We start from the raw sequence: 24,219 nt of genomic DNA on the forward strand, positions 1-24,219 counted from the left end.
CCAGGTGCTACTGCTGAGCAAATGGGAATATCACTGTCAGAAGTATTCGAAAAGAATAAAAAAATTGATTAGGACAATCTGTGTGCTCTTGCTATTGATAGAAACACAACTGTGACTTGGGGTATGACTAGGGTCATGGTAAGGTTAAAAGAAAAGCACCCAGGAATTCTCTCTTGTCATCAGCTTTTTAAACTGACTGTTCTTGGCTGCTGCCGGCAATATGCAAGTTTCCATCAAATACCAAGGGAGGTTTAACAGTATTTACAAGTTGCTCTTAGGATTTTCCCAAGAGGTTGCTACTTTTACAATGGCAGAACACTTACAATGTGAAGTCTGGATTTTAGCAAACCAAGTCTTAACATTTGAAGACTTCTTGATAACATAGAACTATAAGCCTATTCATAACTAACAATTATTATGAGCTGTGTGTGAAACTGAGTCTAAATACTCTTCCTCCTAAAGTAACTGTTTTAAGTCTGATACTGATTCCATTAAATTTAAAAGAAATAATTTATTTTTAGAAAACAAATGTACCAAAAGATCAATTACTATAACAAAGCAAAGGTCATCTAGTCTCTTAAAAGACTACACGAAAGTATGTGGAAATTCATTTAAATAAATACGTCATGCAAAAATGAAAGTTGCTGAATACATTGCAGTTCCTTCGGTGGCAGAAAGTTAAACTACAAGCAAATAATTAAAACACTTGTTAAGGCTATAAGCAGATTCAAAACAACATTATTGTATACGTAATTCAAATGTCAATACTGCTTAACAATAACTCAATTAAATAATTTTCTTTAATGTGAGAAGGTATAATTATTTTTATAATTTTCATTAAACAGGATCTCTTGTCATAAAATTTCAAGGTTTTATACTTTCACTCAGACTTATTTACCGACATTTAGCCATAAACTTAGCTGTTAGGATGTACAAGAGCTAGAATAGAGCTAAACATATTCGCTTTTGTGGGCCAATGAAAAAACAGTCCTGGAGTAACATCCAAAAGGGAGCAAATTAAATAATTGCTAAAGAGACAAATGTACAAGTATTTAGAAATATTTTATTGTCATAGCTGAGAAATTTTAAAAATCTGTCAATGCTCTTAATTCTGTATCATCCAGTCTTTGGCAAGATAGACCATGGGAGGAAAAATATACATATACATATATATACATATGTATATACATATAACTATACATATGTATATGTATGTATATATTTGGCTTAGGACTAATAAAACCAAGGCATTGAGAAAAGAAAAAGTAACTCATGACAATATGTCAGGCATTAATGCAAACAGTTCACAAACAGTAAGTTCAAGGACCTGTAACTCAACAAGCAACACTATGCATGTTCTTGAATGCAGATTTTGAACAGACCAGATTTCTTTTCGTGTTTTCAGATTTACAGAACACAATTCCAGTGTGCCGTTTTCAGAGGTTCACTGTGAGTCCTCTAAAGGTTTCTTTATCATTTAATATTATAAATAATTATGCTCCTGGGCGGCAGTTCAAAGCTCAGTACAGCACTCGTACAACACCACAGGCAGGTCAGGTGACCTTTCTCCAATTCTCCTCTCTCTGGTGCTGAGGACAGACAAAGTGATATGTCTGTCATACGCCATTACCATTAGAACAGAATCTTGTTCTTTTATTACAACTGAACTCCGCCAGATTTCTCAGCAGGAATGCTAAGTGAAATCAATGTCTTGGATTTCCAGGCTGAGCTTGGAGGTCACAGCCACTCTATCATTTCTCAGCATTATCCTTTCTCTCTCGCGCACACACTCCCCAAGCCTCCAACTGGCATACAGCAGATTGAAAACAGCATGCATCAGAGGACTCATGCTGTACAATTTTACAGTCTTTTGGAGCCCCCTCCTTTCGATTCCCCCCTTCCATTTTTTGCAAATTGCAAATAAGTTTTGTTTGTGTCCTTCTCTAGAGTTCTGAGTCAAAGGCAAAGGCATACCCAGGAAGAAAGGCAGGCAATGCAACTCAGAGAACATGGTAAATTTTTGACAGCTATCAATAAGATCATTATCTTCACATCGTCACCTGGATGTGACTTACGATTCCATTATTCCAAAGAGCAAATATACTTTCAACTTAAACCATCAATTTGGTTTATGCCAGGTAGGTATGTAGACAACACAAAATCCTTTAGTAAAATAACTCTATTTTATGATAACACAGACATGAAAATTTGCCAATAAAACACACAGAAAATACCCCCAAGACATTAATAATTATTTGCTTAAAAACATAAATATGCTAATAAATGATAGCTATTACACATGAATAAAATAGCTTTGTGAAGTCAAAATGTTTATTATGCTATGTATAAATGTCAATTCCAGGCTACAAGAAAGTAAATTCATGTATTGTAATGGGTCCTCTTTATTTACTATAGGTGGTATTTTTTTGACCATGTTCTTCATTAAAATGACAACAGTATTACGTATTGGTGTGGCTATTTTTAACCCACTACATTTTACTGCTGAGCTGAAACACAAACACACTGAAGAAATCTTTTCTGACAATAAGAGCAGTTGTGGACAGTATGCTAGAGGGCACTGAGCAAAGAAAGGGCATATTTTTATTAAATCGTTGTTACTTGAAAAGAGGCACTTTATTCTTAAACCTTTGTGTATTTTACAATAATTGTGGATGGAAAGAAGTACAACACCCACTGTTTTCTTAAACTTTATATGATAGAAAATTCATAAAGGCTTACTTTCAAAAAGTAATTGAATTTCAAAGAAGAACTATATTTTTAAATAATGTATAATCATGGCCATAGAAACACAATCCACTTTTTCACTTGTATTAAATAAACAGAGGTATATAAAACCACAGGATGTGGCAGATTTCTGACACTACTGAAAGAATCATTCTCTTTTGCACAAAGTCTATAAGGTTCTATGAATGTATAGAACTATATAGTTCATAAAGCAATTTCTTAATCTTAGCAAAGCAAACCTTCAGTTACTTTAGCATTTTCCATGGTTACCTAAGAAAATATCATTGTAGCAACTGCTCAATAAACATTTGAATGGATAAATGAGTGAATGGACAAATGAGCAGATGCATAAATGGATGAGGCTGACTGACATCAAAAGCTTCATGATGATTTGTATAAGTAATCTGGTGAGAAGGTATCAATGATAAAAAGTGATTGTAGGTGTAAGAAAAAAATCCATCAGCCATTTAAAAGTGAGCTACATATCCTAAAATCATAAAGTGAAATGTCCTGATGTAAAGCCTCATTATGAAACATGATGTGAAATCACATCAATAAATCAAGGGAAAAAACAGAGAATAATAACTCACAGATGTATCTGTGTATGTCAATGACTATGCTGCTACAGCGATTTATTTTATCCACAGTACATTTTTCTTTACAGGTGATACATGAAAACTGCTGGTCCACAGAAACACTCAAATTATCACTACTTTAAAATTAAATGTATTTAATAAATGTTAAAATTATTACCAAGTTTTAAAAACTTACATGCTGTTGTGATTATAAAGAAAAGCAGACTAGGCCTTAGATGTACACTAAGCACAGAAGATGCATGGTCCATTAAACAACTGAAATAGATCTTAAAAGTGGCATATGTATACTCCTAATGTCAATGTGGTGTGTACAATCATTTTCATTAAATATTTCTACATATTGTTGAAAAAGCATAGTCTAAGGTCCTTGTCCAGGTTAAGTTATATTCCCCAAAATATTTGTCTTTTAGTAATATGGAAAAGGACTGGGAAATTCTAGGAAGATGGAAGCTGGAGTGCCCTTTTCCAAATGATTGATTGATCCCTTCTCCTTACTGATTTACTCTCTGGAGTATATAATAACTCTGAACAACATACTGACAGAGCCACTAGGGTACTAGAGAAAGATTTGTTTAGGATTCTTGGATTTTTTTCTTTTAATATTTTCTAATCCTTTTCTCTGTGTATTTCAGCAATTGTGACTATTCTTACCCTAGTTTGCTTTAGACATGTCAACATGGCATTCATGGGATGGAGAACAGAAGCAATTTTCTACATAATTCAGCAAAAAAAAAAAAAAAAAAAAAAAAAAAGGGGTATATGTATATGTGTATGTGTGTGTGTGTATATATATGTGTGTGTGTGTATATATGTGTGTGTGTGTGTATATATCAGCTTTCTATTCAACATTTTCTAATAGAATCAAATTTTCTGTGGTTGTTTCCCTGAGTAATCTCAAGGAATCTCACTTTATGATCACTCTTCTTATTTCTTGCATGGAAAGCTTAATATATTTATGCAATATCATTTAAGCAAGATCTTAATACAAATACAATTTTAAAATCAATTTTTCTCTCCTTTTAGGCCAAGAAACATACATTATTTGACTTTTCCGTGATCCTTTTCCATATGTTCTAATGTTTTCTTAGCTTAAAAACCAAAACTACTTCTAAATTGCCTTACTTCTAACACTACTATTATCTTCATTTCCTTACATCATAATCTCATTGGGTGGGTGATTTATCTAAAAGTATATCTACACTGCACCACATTATAACAGTCACTGATATTTTTAAAACACCTTCTGTAGGTCCTAATTCTACTCGCATTTTAAGGTCTATTTCAGTTGTCCCTTCTCTGGCAAACTCCTGCTGGGATCTCTCACTGAAGATCACCTCTGCCTCCCAATATAACTTCCAATGTACTTTATCTATAACTTTTTATAAAATTTATTTTGTATCATAGAGTATGGCTATTTGGCTATTTTTATACATATCTACCTAATCAGACTGTAAGCTCCTTGGGTACAAGATACCCATTTGATTATCTTTTTTTATCACGCACATTTTCTGCTATAGTTATCAGTACATGCATATTGAAAAAATGAATAAATGAATGATTATATGTATGCAGATAAGTTTACATGCACACCTGTTGCCCTTACTTGACTCTTACCTCCTTGTACACCCAGAGTTTAACCTAGCTGCTGGCATATAATAGACATTTAATAAATACCATTGAATGAAAAATAAAACTAAGTGGTAAGACAGTGGCTTCTTCAAAAGGGTACCTTGCTTTTGGGTGGTGGGCTGTTTGTGCTCTTGTCTGTGTGAATGCTGGTAGGAGATACAGCAGCACCAAGGTTGCCTTGGGGTATGCCTGGCAGCTTCCCTCCTGGAGATACCTGCATTGCAGCTAGCTGGGCAGCATATAACTGCTACAGAAGAAAAAGAGAGGGGGTGGGGGGAGAAAGAATACTATGAATCATACGATAAACGTACCTTTCGGAGAGTACATATATTCAGATGTGGTATTTTTTCTACAGGCATTTTGTTTAGTGTACTAGAATAGTTAAAGAAAGAAGCTGTCACCTCAGATTTCATTACTTTTTAGGGGAGAAATGGCAGATACCACATATAAGTAATCTCACCTTCAGTATGTCCAGGGACTCAAAGCAAATAAGAGCCATCCATATTTACTTTATTCCAATATCTATGGAAGGCAAGTATAACATATTATCCACTTAAGAGCTCTTTATATTCTACTTTGAATTTACACAGTGTGTTACAAAAGGATGCTTCATATACACAGTAATTTTCTACTATCCATATTGGTTCAAGCCCTGTATGCCTCTTTGATTTCTTGAAATGGGCACCTGAAACAATTTTTCTGAGGGTTAGGTGGGTAGAAGTAAAGAAAAGTCACTGAAAGGCAATGGAAAAAAAGCACTTAAAGAATATTATCTGGTCAGTCTATCTACATTGATAAAAATTAACTGGATGCTTGCCAGAAGTTTACTTTACTTCATGATATATAAACCCAGACAAATCTCAAATTATCTTGAGGATTAAGGTTTTAAAGAATACTGCCTAAAACACATATTCTTCCACTAAGCCATTACCTATTTTTATCAAATAAGCAATAGAAATTGTCCAAGTAATTAATAAAAGAAAAATTTTACTTTGATAATGATAGCCATATGATATATTATCCTAAAACAAGGAAGTTGCTTTAAATTCAAATGTTACATCAAATATTTAGATTATTACTCTTTTCATCTTCTTTTTGCACTTTGTTAAAATTTTAAATAACTACATAAGAAAATAATTATTAAATAAATATATCATTTAAATTACTAAATATTTAATTATATATTTAATATTAAATAAATTTTATACACACACACATATCCCAGTTTCTTATTTCTCATTCGTCTTGAGATTCCAGGGATAGCATTTACAATGCAAACTAGAATTTCTACAATGAAGCAAGAAAAAAAGCTCTCAAGGAGAAGTACTGTGAAATAGTTATCTGGATTATCTTAATTTTTTTTCTGAAAGAGAAATTCCAAAAGACAAAATTGCTCACAATAAGCCAGAGATCCTGATTAGCAGTGTCTCTCTCTAAATAAAATAATGAAAACTGAAGACAGCACACATTTACGTGAAAATACACATACATAAGTCTCCAGACACTATAACCTAAATAAAAATACATTAACATTATCGATAAAAATTATGGCTTATTTTCATGCAAAGTAATGTAAAATATATTCCAGAGAAAAACTGAAAACCAGAAAAATATTTTTATATTAATAATTGTCTCATAAGAGTTTTATGTGTTGGAATAATTACATCTTTTCTTACTCCAGCCAACTGGAAAGAATAAAAATGATTGTCTTCAATTACATAAACATTAAAAGGATAATTCACTTCAAAAATGAAGACTTTAGAGTTTACTATTTAAAGAAAAGCTACCAGAATTGATCCATTTCTCCCACCTGTGTTAAAAATCTATGGCATTATACCCTGCAATTTAAAAAGCACTTCTTTCTGGCATCATTCTAAACTACTTATAAAGTCTTTAAGAAAACAACCAATTATCCTAGGATATCACTTTACAGATTAAAACTCTGCCCAGTAGAATGCATGTACTAATATCGAATTTTAAAAAATATATGTTTTTTCACAAATTAACTAGCTAACTATATTATAGTTTATGCATTTCATATTGGATTGTATATTGTATTCCTGTCTTTAAAGATGATTTCACTGGGTATTATTACTAGAGGATAAAAATTCCTATTACTGATTTGTTATACACTAAAAATGAGATTATTGTATAATTACTAATGACATGGAACATTACAATATCTGTGGGTAAAGAAAATGTGAACAAAACAGTTATTCAAAATTTAATTTTGATTCTTCATATTATTGACAAAATTATTGGTTATTTGTGTTATTTAGATATGTAAATAGCTTAACCAAGTAGTCATTAAATGTGATTCAATATTTAAATATTAGGCACCAGAGACAGTCATAATTTCCAAAGAAATATAAGAACTAATATTAAAAATACAAGCATAAAAACTCTAAAATAGTTTATTGAATTAAAGGATTTAAAGGATGGAGATGACATATATTTGGAAATAAAAGTTATACATATTCTTTCCTCATTGAAATAAATGTACTTTCACCCTTTTAAATATGGAATTAAGGTGTATCTGAGTTAAATTATCCTAAAAGAAATGCTTTTGAGTTGAAAGGGAAGAAACATTTGTAAAAGAGATAGACCCAGTTAAATATGCTAATATTTCTATAATAACAGTATGATATTATTTGCCTTGCTGGTATTTCTACAGAATACAGAGACAATGTAATTTATGATGAGAGATAAGCCTGCTATTCAGTTCGAGGGTGGCTAACATTAGGGTGCTCTTCTCTACCCCAAATTGCCCATAATCCCTTTCTCATATTTGGCTTCTATGCAAGAGGACAAATTTTAGGATTACTCTTACCCAACTGTGATCAGGTTTCCACTATTCCCACATCATTGCATTTTCCACCAAGCATATCAAATTTTCCTGGTTTGCCAAGGTATTGAAATAAGGCCAGGAAATATCTATTTCAACACATTTTGTGTCACAGATATATTTTCTTAAAAGTTACATTATAATACAAAAGCAAAAATGAACCCCGTCCTAGAGAATTTAACATACTTTGAGTCTGCATAGATAAGATCAGGAATTTTAATACTCTTGTGTTCTACCTTAGCCATTCACAAATTAATAGGAAATTTCAGTAAAATTAAAGAAGCTGACAATAATTCTTCTATCTGGCTATATATGTAAGAGTGGGTAACTTTTTAAAATGCTGCTGTGACTTATTTTAATTCAAAGTTTAAAAAAATTATGCTCCTTTTTCTATCCACTAAAATATGTGTAGTATTGATTTTAAAACAAAGAAGCCAAGAAATGATGAACAGTTTCCTTCTTTTATTAAATGTTCTTGAAGCAAAATCCAGCCTAATAACAGGTGTTTACCCTGAGTGAAGTCGACAGTCACAGAACCCTTGGTTGACCTTGTAGAGGGGAAAGGGGCATGAAATCTAGTGACTACTAGAAGGTGACCTGAAGTAAAAAGCATCTGGAGAACTATAGAATCCACTTATGTTTCTATGTATGTCTTAAAGAGAAAATCTGATTAGCATCTTTCTTTACATAATGACAGATAAAACCCAAAGTTAAACATAAGGTATATTATGATGAATGTATTTTTATGATAGTGAAGTTGTCTAAAACATCAGAAACAAACAGATAACACAAAACAGAAAAGGCTGAGCTGAGCCAGGTTTGGTGGCTCACACCTGTAATCTCAGCACTTTGGGAGGCAGAGACAGGAGGACTTCTTGAGCCCAGGAGTTTGAGACCATCCTGGGCAACACAGTGAGACCTTCCCCCCTGCCCCCCCGGCAAAAAAAAAAAAAAAAAAAGAGGAGACAGAAAGTGTACAAACATAGTATCTGCCTTAAGTCAAGACTGATAAATAGGAAACAATGAGACTATAAGTGTACTGTAACTGTATGTCACTGTTGAAGGTGTTAGAGAGAAGAAATGCATCAGTGCATTCAGGTATGTTTTCATAGAAGAGATGGAGGAAAAGGAGATAATATTCTAGGAAGGGAGAACAATTAAGTGAAAGGCATGAGAGCAGGAATGAGCTAGTTGCTGCAAAGGAAATATAGAGGTTGGTGTGGAACAGTGAGTGGTAGAAAGGACAGTGCATACATAGTCATGTTAGAGGAAAATAACATTAGTTTTCTAGGCTACATTCACCTTATGAAAGCTTTTGAAACATAAGCAAGAGAGTTTTCATTGAAAATGTAGTAAGAGAAAGCCACTGACTGTTTGAGAGCAATAGATATAATGTTTTTAGCTAGAATATCGATAATTCAGAAATATCAGCTATGAGGTTATCAACATTTAACAGTGATAATTCTGATCATAAGAACTTGAGCTGCAGTAACAGTTGTGAAATGAAGATGGAAAAAATAATTTCAAGTTCATAGCACACTGGGTACATAAAAATTGCCAACTAACTGGGGAAAAGAAAGGAGAAACAGAGGAACAGGATGATAATACAATTTATATACAATCTTCATAAGTATGTAAGTATTCTCACCAATCATCTATTCTCATTTGTGCATATTCATCATATTATCCTTTAAAGAAAAGCAAATCACATACACTATATTTTTCTTTTATTTCTTTCTTTCCTTCTTGACAAAGGAATAATTAATTCACACAGAGAGGATTTCCCTGAATGACTAGATGCATTCAATCATGAACTTCCCCTAAAGTGTGGTTCATTAAAACACTTTTAAAAAATTATGAAAAGTGTGATGTTCTCCACCACCACCAACATAAGCTTGAATTGTATCTAACTTACTCAAGTCTAATCAGTTTTGCTTGTAATTTATTATTACGTGCACCAAAGCGCTACTGGGCAGTGGGCTGGCAGTTCATTAACAGGCGTTCTTTCTGTTCATCTCTAATGGCCCACTATGGGGCCAGAAAAGGTCTGGTAGGATAACAGATATTTTAAATTGTACTAATTAATTGTTGCTATTTGGGGGAAAAAAATAGTATAATTGTATTTGGACGACATAGCTTTTATGCTATGGTTAGAATCAATAGTGTTAAATCAATCGTGCTTTTATATGAAGATACCTATTTTATATGAAGATACCTTAAACAAGTACTTTTCAGTGTGAGGAGTAGAAAAATTCTACAAACAGCTTATTTAAATTCTAAGCTAGTCTATTTCATTAATTCCTAGAGGTGATAAATTCTTGCCACTTTTCTGTAATAGCGTACTTTCCCGAAATTGCTAAAAACACGACTTCTCTCAATGACTACTAGTCCACTGTCTAACTGCCATCTGGAGTATTTGGATTCAGTGCATTAGGCACTGACAAAAATATCTATCAAGATTTGTTGCCCCAAATCATTTACTGACCAGTAAACCCCTTGAAGGCAGAGATTATGTCCCTGCTAATCAATGCTTTATCAGAAAATTTTAAAAACGAGGAACAGTAAAATTGAACCAATGCAGAAATTGACTATGTAAAATATTAATATAGATCTTTTGTACATATTCAATGTATTTCACAATGATAGTGACTATACACGAAACAAATTTTTAAAATCCGAAAGGAATTTGGAATGCTTGTACAATCTGAAGAATTAGAAAGGCTCATTAATAATACAGAAAAAATTCATATTCATTCACTCATTTCATTTGCTTGAGAGAAAAAAATAAATTTAAATCTTATCAGCATAAGAACAAAATAGATTGCTAATACCCTCACTGTAGTCATAATCATAACAGTAACTGAATTTCTGTTTGCAAAATAAATACCAAAAATGGGTGAAGATTATTTGAAAAGAGTTAAAAGTATCTTTTCAAAAGACAACAGAACCAAGAGTTGAAGCATATGGATATTCTGAAATATTTTGGAAAAGACAGATGACAAATGCCTTCTTTTTGATAAATAAATATACATGATTTACTTGCTGAATCTTAAATATTTGCTATTTAGAAAGTAAAAGATATTTAGTTATGGTTGCTGGTAGGTATAAGCTCTTTCTTTGGGATCTTTTTAGCTTGCTCAAAGTTTAATTTTCTATTTTTAAAAATTATTACTTGACCAGTACCTCCTCAGTCCCCCTTACCTTCTACCCTGGTAATCACTATTCTACTGTCTACTTTCATGAGTTTGGCTGTTTTAGATTACACAGGTAAATGAGATCACATGGTATTTGTCTGTCTGTGCCTTGCTTATTTCACTTAAGAGAACATCCTTCAGGTTTATCCATGTTTTCACAAATAACAGGATTTTCTTTTTTTTCAGTATTCCATCGTGTGTGTGTGTGTGTGTGTGTGTGTGTATACACACATATCACATTTTCTGTATCCATTCATCTACTGATGGACAATAAGGTTGATTCCATGTCTTGGTTATCGTAAATAATGCTGCAATCAACATTGGAGTACAGATATCTCTTCAACATGCTGCTTTCATTTCCTTTGGATACATGCCCAGAAGCGGGATTGCTGGATCTTTAATTTTTATTTTAACTGGGATCTTTCTACAGGTCTCCCTTTTGTGTGCCCAGTCAATCTGGATAAACGCACAGGAGGCAGAGATGATGCCATATACAGTCACTTACTCAGGAGCCAGCAGCATATGACAGCGTATGGTTTGATCCAACCATTTTCCTTTACTTCAGGCACAGATTAGGAGATGGAGCTATTTCTACTTTATTGTGAAGATAGTGCAAAGTAAGTTATGTCCACCATCTTCTCTCTACCCTTACTCTCCCCCTTTCACCCTCCTTACATTTCTTCTCCCCAAATCACCAACTTCGTTAAACTTGATAGGAGAGCTGGGCACAAAAGGCATTTTAAATTAAAAAAAGAAGAAGAACAGTAAGATTACAACTGAAATATGTCTTTCTTAAATACTGTATGATAAAACATACTGATTCCTAAAGATAATTTGTGAACTTTTTACACTGTCATTATCTGAATGGAGAGTGCTAAGAGCATGCATACCACTTAATACTGTTTTTTTGTGAAATTGTTTAAAATTATTTTTGTAAGTATTATCCTTTTCTGCAAGTGCAATCTCATATCAAACACCAGTATATAAAACAGAGAAAGAAGAGGTATGTCACAAATGAATATAAATAAATTTTACATATTTTTAATATACTTTATTGCTATATATTAGATGTACATATTTTGAGGGTACATGTGATAATTTGATACATTCATATAATCCAAGTCAGGTAATTGAGATTTTTAAGTATTTAATAAAATGTGACCAATGAGATTGTTTAGTTTACCCCAAGAGTTTAAGTAGGCATAAGGAAAAAGTTGTAAATCCTTTTTCATGCTCAGTGATAAAGTCCTCACTCAAAAATAAATAGCTGTCACTTCTAAAATTGCACATAAGCAAATATATAGACTTACATCTTTTCAAAGAACATTATAGAGCTAAAATCTTGCTGATTAATAGCTTCTCCCAGGTCAAATATACATATAAAAATGGAAGATTTCTTTTCAGTCCAGGGTTTGAAATATGGCAAGAACTATTAACATATGTGCAATGTGTTAAACATTTGGAATAGAGATTTTAAAATATATGTCGTCTATTATGATTTTAAAAAACAGTTGAATATGAACTGTTAAAGTTTAAATAAAACCTAAAAAGATATATACTATATATATTTGATGGAAAAGTATTTGTTTATTTCTTCTTTCTTTTCCTGTTTTCAAGAGGAGGAACAGGGAATATCATTTGTGAGGAAAAATTCAAAAAGCAATTTCAAGGCTCCATAAGTGTTATCTTTATAGCTTAATTTCAGCTTCTTAATGTAACTTAAATGTGGAGTTTAAAGAGAAACTAATGTACTGGAGAAAATCTTTCAAAACATAGCAGCATGTTTCAGTGTGAATAAATTTGCTTTGTACATTATTTTTCATAATGTTTTTTTCACAGAAAATTATCATAGCAACTTGAGTTTAAACAGGGACTTTCCGTAACATTATCAGCATTTCTTTTGCATGTTCTTCAAGTGCAATGTGTGAAAACTAGGATAGGCCTTAAATGCACTGAATACCAGGACAAAAGCAGAGACAGGAACTCACATGTTGAATGTACAAAAATCTATAATTCATAAGTCAAGTTAATGAACTGTCTAATTAAACATGTTTCATTCTCCCATCTTGACAAACCTATTTTCAAAATGACCTGGATGCAATCAAAAGCAGAAGAGATACTGCTTCACACCCACTAGGAAGGCTACTATCAAAAAAAAAAAAAAAAAAAAAAGCACCAGAAAATAACAAATGCTGGCAAGGGTGTGGAGGAATTGGAAACTTGTATATCGCTGGCGGGACTGTGTAATGCTCCTGCCACTGTGAAAAATATGGTGGTTCCTCAAAAAATTAAAGACGGAATTACTATATAACCTGGTAATTTTACTTTTGGTCATATACAAAAAAGAACGGAAAGCAGGATCTCAAAAAGAGATCTGTACACCCATGTTCATAGCAAAATTATTCACAATAGCCCAAAGGTAGAAACAATTCAAATGTCCATTGATGGATAAATGGATAAACAAAATATGCTATATACATGCAATGAAATATTATTCAGCCTTAGAAAGAAATGAAATTCTGGCACATGGTACATCATGGATAAACCTTAAAGGTATCATGCTATGCTAAGCAAACAAGCCACTCACCAAATAACAAATATAGTATGATTCCACTTACATGAATTACCTAGAGAAATTAAACTCATAGAGGCAGAAAGCAGAATGGTGGTTGTCAGGGGCTCGGGAGAGGGAGGAATAGGAAGTTAATATTTAATGACTACGGACCTTCAGTTTTGAAATCTGGAGGACAGCTTTGAATCTAGAATTCTTGCTCTCCTTGCGACTCCATGTTAAACCTGGTGGCACAAGGACAGCAGGTTTGGGTGTGCACCTGTGTCCCTCCTCTTCCCACCCCTAGCTCCATTCAAGAGACAAGAAGTGGTTTCTGTTCTAAATAGGCTCATCGTCTTGACCTCAACTGACTTGTAAAGGCTTCTGAAGTGGGGGCCACGATCTGACACAGGATGAAGTTAAAATGCAAGAATATTCCAGGCAGAAGGAACAAAACATGCAAAGCCATAAGGTTAACCTTCAAATCAACCAACAAAGTATGTTTATTAAAATTTAAGGCTTTTCTGTACACAACAGAAGACCTTCCTCTCCCTTTTCAAAATGAAATAACACATTCCTTCTACGTCTCCTTGGCCAGATGTGAGGTAACGCTATTTTGTAGTCCCCACTACTGGGGCAATGCTGGAAGAGACTATAGAAAAAGAGATCTGGTTTCTTTCACTTAGTGTAACATTTTTGAATTCTCTCCAAGGTGTAGCATGTATCAGTAGCCTGTTATTGTATTGTTGAAAAGTATTTCTTTGCATGGGTGTATAATGGTCCTTATTTGTTTATCCACTTATCTAGTTGATGGATATTTGGATGACTTTTTCCAATTTTCCAGTGAATAATCCTGCTATGAACATTCCTGTACAAGTCTTTGTGTGTTTTCATTACTCCTGCTTGTCCACGTCCTAGGATTGGATTTGTTGAGTAATCTGGTATCTTCATGTTTACCTTCTAAGGAAATTGTCAAACTTTTCTGAAGTGGCTGAACCATCTTTCATTTCCATAGCAATGTATGAGGATTCCAGTTTCTCTATATTTTCTTTCTTTCTTTCTTTTTTTTTGGAAACAGAGTCTCACTCTGTCACCCAGGCTGGAGTACTTGTGGCACGATCTCCGCTCACTGCAACCTCTGCCGCCCGGGTTAAAGCAGCTCTCCTGTCTCAGCCTCCTGAGTAGTTGGGATTACAGGCACTCACCACCACGCCCAGCTAATCTTTTTGTATTTTTAGTACAGATGGGGTTTCACCACGTTGGTCAGGCTAGTCTCGAACTCCTGACCTCCTGATCCACCTGCCTTGGCCTCCCAAAGTGCTGGGATTACAGGCATGAGCCACCGCACCTGGCCTATATTTTCATCAGTACTTGGTATTGTCTTTTTAATTATAATGATTTTAGCAGGTATGAAGTGGTATCTCATTGTAGTTTTAATTTTGCATTTGTCTAATGATGTTGAGCATCTTTTCATGTACTGATTAGCCATTCCTGTCTTTTTTGGTAAAATATGCATTCAGATATTTTGCTTTTTTTTTAAAAAAAATAAGCTGTCTTACTGAATTGTAAGAATTACTTATATATTTGAATTTAATTTAATTTTTTTTTTTTTATTTTAGGTCCAGGGGTACATGTGCGGGCTTGATATATATATATAGGTAAACTTGTGTCAGGGGGATTGTTGTACAGATTATTTTGTCACCCAGATATTAAGTCTAGTACCCAATTGTTATTTTTTCTGCTCTTCTCCCTCTTCCCATTCTCTACCTTCAAATAGGCCCCAGTGACTGTTGTTCCCCTCTGTGTGTCCATAAGTTCTTATCATTTAGCTCTCACTTACAGGAGAGAACACGCAGTATTTGTTTTTCTGTTCCTGTGCTAGCTGCTAATGATAATGGCCTCCAGTTCCATTTATGTTCCTTCAAAAGACATGATCTCATTCTTTTTTATGGCTATATAGTATTCCATGGTGTATATGTACCACATTTATCCAATTTATATTTCTTTAGGTATACACCCAATAATGGGATTATATTTATATCCTATAATGTATTTTACAAATTGAGCTGTCTTATTATTGAGTTGTAAAACTTCTTTATCTATTTGAATTTGACTTAATGGGTCAAATTCAAAACCTATCAGAGAGACTGTACAAGAATCCGGTTTAATAGTACTATATAGCTATTATCAAAATATTCATAATAATAAACAACATAATGGTGGAAAAAGGTAATACAAATAGTTTCCTCTCAAATGAATTTTTTATATACTTACACAAAAAGTAATTTTTTATTCTTTAATTTTCAAAAATCCTAACAGAGGAGAAGTATAACGAGGGTTCTAAAGGGATATGTGTTCTTTGTATCTATCAAGGAATACTGGGCATGCCAAGGTAGGACTCTGAACATTGATGACTTTCATTAACCACTAAGGTGACTCCTGGAAAAAATGAAGAGTAGACAGGGCTGACAGTCAGCTCTCAGGACTGAGACTCTTGGTCAAACCTGAGTGGAATGGGACAGGGGTAGGGAATAGATGGAAATAAATAGTTCTCGGCTAACTTCCTAAGTGGTTAACCCACAGAAGTGGGTGGAGGCTGCGATTGTGAAACATTTCTCCTGTTGCCTCCCCAATTCTGTCAAAGCCCATGGGGGAAAAGTGATTGGGGAAAGGTGCCTAGAGGTGGGTGGGAAGGGTTGTCACTTAATTTCCAGTTTAGAGTCCCTGCTGGGGAAGAATTCATCCTGAAGGGAGTAAGGAAGGGTATACTAAGGCCTAGAGTCACTGGGAGGAGCAACTTCACATACACATGATCTAGGAGATTTAAAATCCTTTGTGTTTGTACACAAATTCTAATGAAACTTGACGTCAAGAAATAAATGTATTACAATGAAAGAATGAGCAAACTCAGACTTGCTACAGATTTATCCATATGAAGGGGAGCTAATAGCTGTTATGTCAATATAGCATAACTTAAAAAACAAACAAGTTGCAGCTGTTGGGTGTATAAGGGTTTGAATTAGCAGGTCAAACAAGAAAATGACTTGAGTGGACAAAGGCCCCAAAAGGCCGAAGAGTCAGTTGGTATCAGCAGAGGTCAGTGATTGGGTGCTGAGGCTCAAGCCTATAATCCTAGCACTCTGAAAGGCCAAGGTGGGAGGATCACTTGAGCGCAGGAGTTTGAGACGAGCCTGGGCAACATAGCAAAACCCCATCTCAACAATAACTTAAAAATAAAATAAAATTAGCTGGGCATAATGGCATGTGCAGTCCTAGTTACTTAGGACGCTGAGACAGGGGGATTGCTTGAGCCCAGCAGTTCAAGGCTGCAGTGAGCTGTGATTGTGGCACTGAACTCCAGGCCTAGGCAAAATAACAAGACTCTGTCTCAAAAAAAAAAAAAAAAAAAGCAAAAACAAAAGAAACAAAAAGATGTCAGGAGGATAAGCCATCAGGGGAAATATGTTACCAACTTCAGAAATGAAATATTCTGCCTTCAGAGAAAACAGGTGAGCCACTGGGAAGCATGCTTGGTGAAATAGGGGGCTTTGGTGGTATGGGCTCCAAGGCATACATTACTATTATGACCCACACCTCCTTGAAAATATCACTCTTGTCTGATATAACCTGGAAAAGCTTGGATACAAAAGTAAATAATTACATCTGGCTACAGTTTGAGTTTTACTGTTAAAAAGCTATAGTGAATACATGTACAGAAGATATAATGTAATTTATTTAAAGCTGCTATCACCAAATATTAATAATACATAGACAATCTTGATTTTTCTATTCCAAATTCAGTCTTACTCAGTGTGATACTTGGATGGAATACGAAGCTATCAATGAGGAGTGGAGTGTTAGGAGGGTGTGAAGATAGCATCCTGCTAAAAATTAAAGATACATTTGAACTTACTTAAATCTTAAGACCTTTTTCACAGGTGTGATGCTCTCATGCTGTTTCTGTCACATTGCAGATACTAAAGCCTATAAATAAGAAACACTTCAAATGCACTGGGTTTTAAAAGGCTTTCTTCATTACACACCAGTAAATCTTAAACAGCTAGAAAAAAACATTTTGACTTTTATAATTGAAGCAGTTCCTTAAAGAACCTGATATATTTTGCGAGAGTCATGTAAGAACACCCCAACTGATAGTTTCTCTTTCGCTCACTCCCTCCCTGTATTTCTACTCCATAAGCCATCTTCATGTACTGCACAGTAATCCATTACAATATGTTCCAACATCTGCCTCCCCATATGATGTATGACCTATTCGATTGACCCTTTTTATGCCGCTCCAGACTTGCTCTTCATTACTGTGGGAGGATGAACACTCTGCATCTATTCCTGAGGTCACCAACCAGTAAATATATCTCCATTTGGCAAGGTAAGAAGGACACTGGCTGGAAGACTCTTCGAATTTCTTTATGTATCAGTGATTACACTTATATCTTTAATCAGTTTAATTTAGAGAAAAATATTGCTGAAATTCCCTTCAAAACAGCAGTAAGAAGAGAAATTCTTGTTCATCAGGAGAAAAAATTTCTGTTGTTACCAATTTTCATTATTTAATTTGGGTATTATCAGAATTATAGTATTATCAGAAAGAGTTCTAAAGCAAACACTTGTCTTTGGCTAAGTTCATATTTGTGAAATCACTGTTCAATGTATCCCAATAGATTGGATAGCATTTTACCTCAATATAAAGACAATCTAAGTCATTTCATATTAAATCAGACTATATATTATTTTGCATGTCATAAAAACGTACCTCCACAGTACATACTTGCTGGAGGCTTGCAAATACTTGAAACGTATAGAGGGAGGAAGTACAATAACCAAGATTTTCTCCATGACTATGAGATGTTAATCATTTTGCTAGAAGCTTACATACTATTTCAGGAATCACCACAACAACTTTGTGAGTTTAGTGAGAAAAATGAAAAATGAATTGAACAGTGGTTCAGTAACTTGCCAAAGATTAAACAACTGGCAGTATCAGAAGTCCAAGTAACCCTGAAATTCTTCTGTGAGGTAATGCTACTATGGGAAAATGCTTTCCAAAGAAAACGTTACGTGATTAAATTCATCTCTTTTGCAGTGGGATACAGGTGGAATCCCCCACCTGCTGGCCAGTGAAAAAAGGAATTTCCCCTGAACTCTGAGTCAAAAATAGTAGTTTCCAAGGCCAAGGGTTAAAGGCGTCAAGAGAGAAAGACTCCTTGAGTCAGTAGTAACAGAACTCAACTTTCCCTGAAGAAACCACAAAGTCACTTAAGTTTGCTCTTATTGTTGTTGTTTTGCTTGCTGTTTTGTTTTACTGTTATTACTAACAAACAACACATATGAGAGGTTTTTAAAAAGGACTTCTTCCTATGGATTTCCCTCTTACTTTTTTCTTCCTCCTTCTCTCATAAACCTTTAAGATTAAGAAAGTATCACATATAAATATTAGTTTGGGCTCTCTGAGTATACAAATTATGCCAAATAAAACTACATTTCAGGGGAAATCTGGACAGAGAATAATAGCAGCAATAATAATCATAACAGCTGAAGTTTATAGAATGCTTACTGTGATACATGTCCATGTGATATCTCTCGGAACCTTCTCAACAATCTTAGGAAATAGGTATTATTTTTATTTTATGGAGCAGGACATTGAGGCCAAGAGAGAGTAAAAGTCATCTGTCCAAAGTCGCATAGGTAAGAGACCAAGGTAAAGTTGGAATCCAAATCTTTTTGACTTTTTACAGAGCTCCTAACTCTTAGCCTATGTCTTAGGAACCTCTTTTCTGGTCTTTTTAATATAGTAGTAGGATTTGTGTGCTCTAAAACTAAGAGTTAGACAAACTTGGGAAGGGTAATTCAGAAAGCATTTTTTATGGAGGCTGGGCTCTTCTGATAAAAGCGATAGCATTGGGAACACAGAACAAGAAAGAAACGTGAAGTGTCCAACAGGAAATTTTTCCTGGCATCTTTCATCCTTTTACTTCCTTTTGGCTACTGCCAGTGAAGAGCCCTCCAGTTTGGTTTTCTTCTCAATTTGATACTTATTTTAACCATTTAAATAATTGTAGGAAACAAGGCAATGAAATATGGAGAAAGCTGTTATACTTATTATCTTTTATCATTTGTGCTTTTATTCATTGAAAAAAATTATAAAGTGCCAGAGTCATTCTAGGTCTTCAGCTCCATAGAGCTTACGTAGAGTAAGAAAGCCATCAGTGAAATAACTACACAAATGAAAAGTAAAATCCCAAATGTGCAAAATACTACAACATAGAAGTATATGGTGCTCTAAGCGCATGCGAGCGAGAGCTACACTACAGGCAGGCAAAGCAAGAAAGACTTTCCTGCAACTATGAATACTCGGAGGTCAGAAAGACGAGCTGATATAATTACATACATCCAGGAGGAAAAAGACTGGCAGAAAAACTACGTGCTGGGAGGAAACATGACAAGTTCGTAGTATCAGAAAGAAACCAGTGAGACGCAGCGCAGTGGGAGAGATGTCTACAAAGGTAGAGGGGAATAGATAATAATTTAATAAGAGGAATGACAGAATTAGATTTATAGTTCTACAAGATTAGTCTACACACGATACGGAGAATAGATTGGGAGGGTTTGCTTCACCTACAACTTGCTTTTAATTGAAGTAATATCTACCTAATCACATTTTTATTAGATTTAAACTTGATTTAAAATCGATTATAGAATAAATCTGTATATACAATTTTCAACATTCTGAGCCTCATCTTTATTTAAATATTTGCTCTTTCTTGTATAATTTATATGAAGAATTAATCATATAAAACCCTGTGCTTTGAGTAAATTCATGGTGGCCAACCTCAATTTTTCTAGACCATTTGAAAAAGAAAAAGGTAGAGCAAAAATGAGTCTTTTTCACCACCCCAACACATGTAACTCATAAATCAATTAAAATAACAATAATACACTCCAATAGCGCCTTGTATTTAGAATTCTTTTTTACTTTCATTGACTTTTTTGATCACAATAGGCTTCATTTTCAATTGCACAGGACCTATTCCTCATGTACCAATGAAGTAGTACAGAGAAAAAACTCTCAACTTCTGCTCTCCTGCCTTAAATTGATGCATTAATTTAATAAATATTTATTGGGGACCTATTATGTGCCAAGCACTACTCTAAATAATTAGCAAATAACTATCTCTGCTTTCATGAAAGGATTTTTAAATTTTTTCCCAAGAAGATTTGCAATAATTTAATCTTTCATTATTTGTCACATAGTTGTTTAATATTACTCTATTTGACACTACATATTAATTATGATTATTATAATTGAGAAGTTATATATCCATAATTCTTAACATTTATAAGTAAATGTTGTTTTTGAGAGAACTAAAGTCATTCTTAAAGTGTGTATTTGAGGGATACATGTGACAACATGGATGAACCTTGAAAATATTATGTTAAATGATATAAACCAGTCACAAAAGGACAAATAGCGTATGACTACATTTATATAAGGTACTTAGGATATGCAAATTCATAGAGACAGAAAGTAGAATAGAGCTTATCAGGGGATGGGGGAAGAGGAAATAAGAAATATGAAATAATTAATAAATACAGAGGTTCTATTTTGCATGATGAAAATGTACTGGACACAGACAGTGGTGATGGTTATATAACACTGTATATAATGCTACACAGAACTGTACACTTAAAAGTGGTTAAAATGTAAATTTTATGTTATACATATTTTACCACAATAAAAAAATGCATGATTAAGAGGGCATTAGAAAAAAACTACTGTTTTCCAGGACCACATTAGGCTTTATTTCTCTAAAACAGTTTCCTCCTATTTTATTCCCATGTGTTGGTATATGAACTAAAGAGAACAGGTGCAAAGAGGGGAAGGAATATTGTGATTTTAAAGTAAAAGAAGGTTGGAAATATTAGATTCTTTAAAAAATACTTAACATACTCCCAGCTTTGGAGACAAATATAAATAGAAGAGGAAAGAGTACCAGACCCTAAATCAACCAAATCCAGTAATGCCTTCCAAGTTAAAGAATGCTCTGAAACAAGAGCTATGAGATCAACCCACCCTTCACTAACTTTGCAAAAACCACGACATTTGCTAGTCATATTGTAAAAGGTAGTTCTCTCTTCACTTTCCCTTCCTATTCCAAAGCTAGCTTCTTTTTCATATTCAGATGACTGTTTATGAGCTCAATCCTGTTTCAACTGTCACTCTTTACATCAAGGAAAGATAGATGGGACACACCAACCCCAACCTAAATGACCTTTGGATGTGACAAGAGTTTTAGGTCAGCCTTGCTAAATGGAGGCCTTGGTGTATCAAGACATGCCTTGGGGTGAAATTTACAGTGAATTTATTATCTCCCAATGCCCTTTGGACTGCTTCCCACCATCAAACACCATGGCAGCACTTGGAACAGGAAGAAATACATTAACTGGAATCTGATCGTTTTAAAAGGTTACAGCTGCCCAAATATAATTTAATTTCATACTTGCCCTTTGAGGGTTTGGTGTATATTTTCATTTTATGACTGCAAATGATAAAGCTCTTAAGATTCCAGGCAATAAAAAGAGAGAAAAAAAGTATTTTAAGGGTTAGAAGTCTATTCAGTTCATATTCAATGAGTGAAGTGACAAATTAGCTTTTTTAAAAAAATCTAATATTTCTCTTTTTTATTTGGATCATCCCTTATTCCTTTTCTGATCCTACACTTCAACGTTTGGTTGATATCAGTGTGTGAACTCCAACCTCAGATCTCAGTGTGTGAACTCCAACCTCAGATCTCGGCGAATTTGAAAATAAAAAGGGTGATTTTTTTTAAATGAAGAAAAATCCATCTGATTTAAACTGAAAATATTTTAGTACAAGAAACAGATATTTTTCCAGTAGCACATAATTGGGAAAATTTACCCATTAAAATATATCAACACTGTGCCAACCTACCATTGATCCTGTATATCGCACTTCCATAAACTTTAATAAAAGATTCACAAAATCCTACTTAAATACTATGCTATATCATCATTAATTGGTAAATAGTATTTCTATTATTTTATTGACAGAAAATCAGAGATATGGTATTGTTAATGCCACAGAATGAATCAGAAAATCAGAAACAAAATTCAGATAAACTCATCTATATTCTTTTAGTCATTTAAAAAAAAAATTTTTGCCACCTTTTTTTTTTTTAACTTGATAACTTTCTAGAAGACTTAAAGGTCCTTTAAAGATCAATCCAATAGAGTCTGAGGCAATGCATACTTTGGATTCAAGGGTAGTAATGAGAAAAACAACATCATACAGGCCAAATGCAACAAAGTTGTGTTTGTGTGTGTGCAGGACACTGGCACACACATGCATATGCATTCATTCATTCTTTTTTTTGTTTCAAAAAATGTTTTGTCAGCAAAAACATTTTTTGAAAGGTACTGAGTTAGATCCTGTGAAGTTTATGCTTTTAAAAAATATTTTAATTATAAAAGAGTACTCCTTACATATGAACAGTAGAGACAGAAGCATACAGCATTTATGTATTATTATAAGACAAATGTATTTGATAATTATAAACACTGATTGATATATTTTTATTAGCAAATTTTAATTTGATCTTGATGTGTTACTGTGTTAAGAGTTTTGCGCATTAACTCGCGTAACAATACCATGGGGAAGGAAATATTACTATCCTCATTTCTAGATTATAAGATGTAGCCTTACAATCAGGTAAGGAAACTGCCCCAAGTAGCAACTCTAGCAGTTACTAAGACTCAAATGCTCCAGATGGTAATTAGAAACAGTGTTATTCATTTACTATCTTTCATTTATCCCTCTTTCATTCAAGAAATATAAAAGGCCCACCTAAAGTGAGAAATATTACAAAGTAACTATTATCTAGGAATCAATTCCCGGAAGTTTGATCAAAAATAATCTTATTCACATTTCTACAAAAAAGATATAAAATTGGCCAACAAATATACAAAAATATACCTGACATCACTAATAATTAATGAAACGCAAACCCAAATCACAATTAGATATCACCTCACATCCATTAGGGTAACAATTATACAAAAAGAAACACAGAATTACCACATGATCTAGCAATTCCACTTTTGGGTATATACCAAAAATGGATTGAAAGCAGGATCTAGAAGAGATATGTGTGTATCCAATGTTCATAGCAGCATTTGTCATCAAAGCCCAAAGGTAGAAATAACTCAAATGCCCATAGATGGATGAATCAATAAACAAGATGTGGTATATAGATACAATGGAATATTATGCAGTCTTTTTTTTTTTTTTTTTTTTTTTTTTTTTTTTTTTTTTTTTTGAGACGGAGTCTGGCTCTGTCGCCCAGGCTGGAGTGCAGTGGCCGGATCTCAGCTCACTGCAAGCTCCGCCTCCCGGGTTTACGCCATTCTCCTGCCTCAGCCTCCGGAGTAGCTGGGACTACAGGCGCCCGCCACCTCGCCCGGCTAGTTTTTTTTGTATTTTTAGTAGAGACGGGGTTTCACCGTGTTCGCCAGGATGGTCTCGATCTCCTGACCTCGTGATCCGCCCGTCTCGGCCTCCCAAAGTGCTGGGATTACAGGCTTAAAAGGCATGGAATTCTAACACATGCTACAAGATGGATAAAT

The 24,219-nt window shown here is 34.0% G+C and overlaps 1 protein-coding gene across 8 annotated transcripts in view; it reads right to left on the bottom strand.

The window, feature by feature from the left end:
• SOX5 (SRY-box transcription factor 5) overlaps positions 1–24,219 on the bottom strand; it is a 1,032,593-nt gene that overhangs the window by 72,146 nt on the left and 936,228 nt on the right. For all 8 annotated transcript variants that reach the window (XM_073020544.1, XM_073020543.1, XM_073020542.1 and 5 more), the window contains one exon: positions 5,071–5,217. In XM_073020544.1, coding sequence (XP_072876645.1) covers positions 5,071–5,217 — 147 coding nt within the window. The remainder of the gene's footprint in view (positions 1–5,070; positions 5,218–24,219) is intronic.

The sequence above is a fragment of the Chlorocebus sabaeus genome, chromosome 11 (genome assembly GCF_047675955.1).
Source record: "Chlorocebus sabaeus isolate Y175 chromosome 11, mChlSab1.0.hap1, whole genome shotgun sequence".
Classification (NCBI taxonomy): domain Eukaryota; kingdom Metazoa; phylum Chordata; class Mammalia; order Primates; family Cercopithecidae; genus Chlorocebus; species Chlorocebus sabaeus.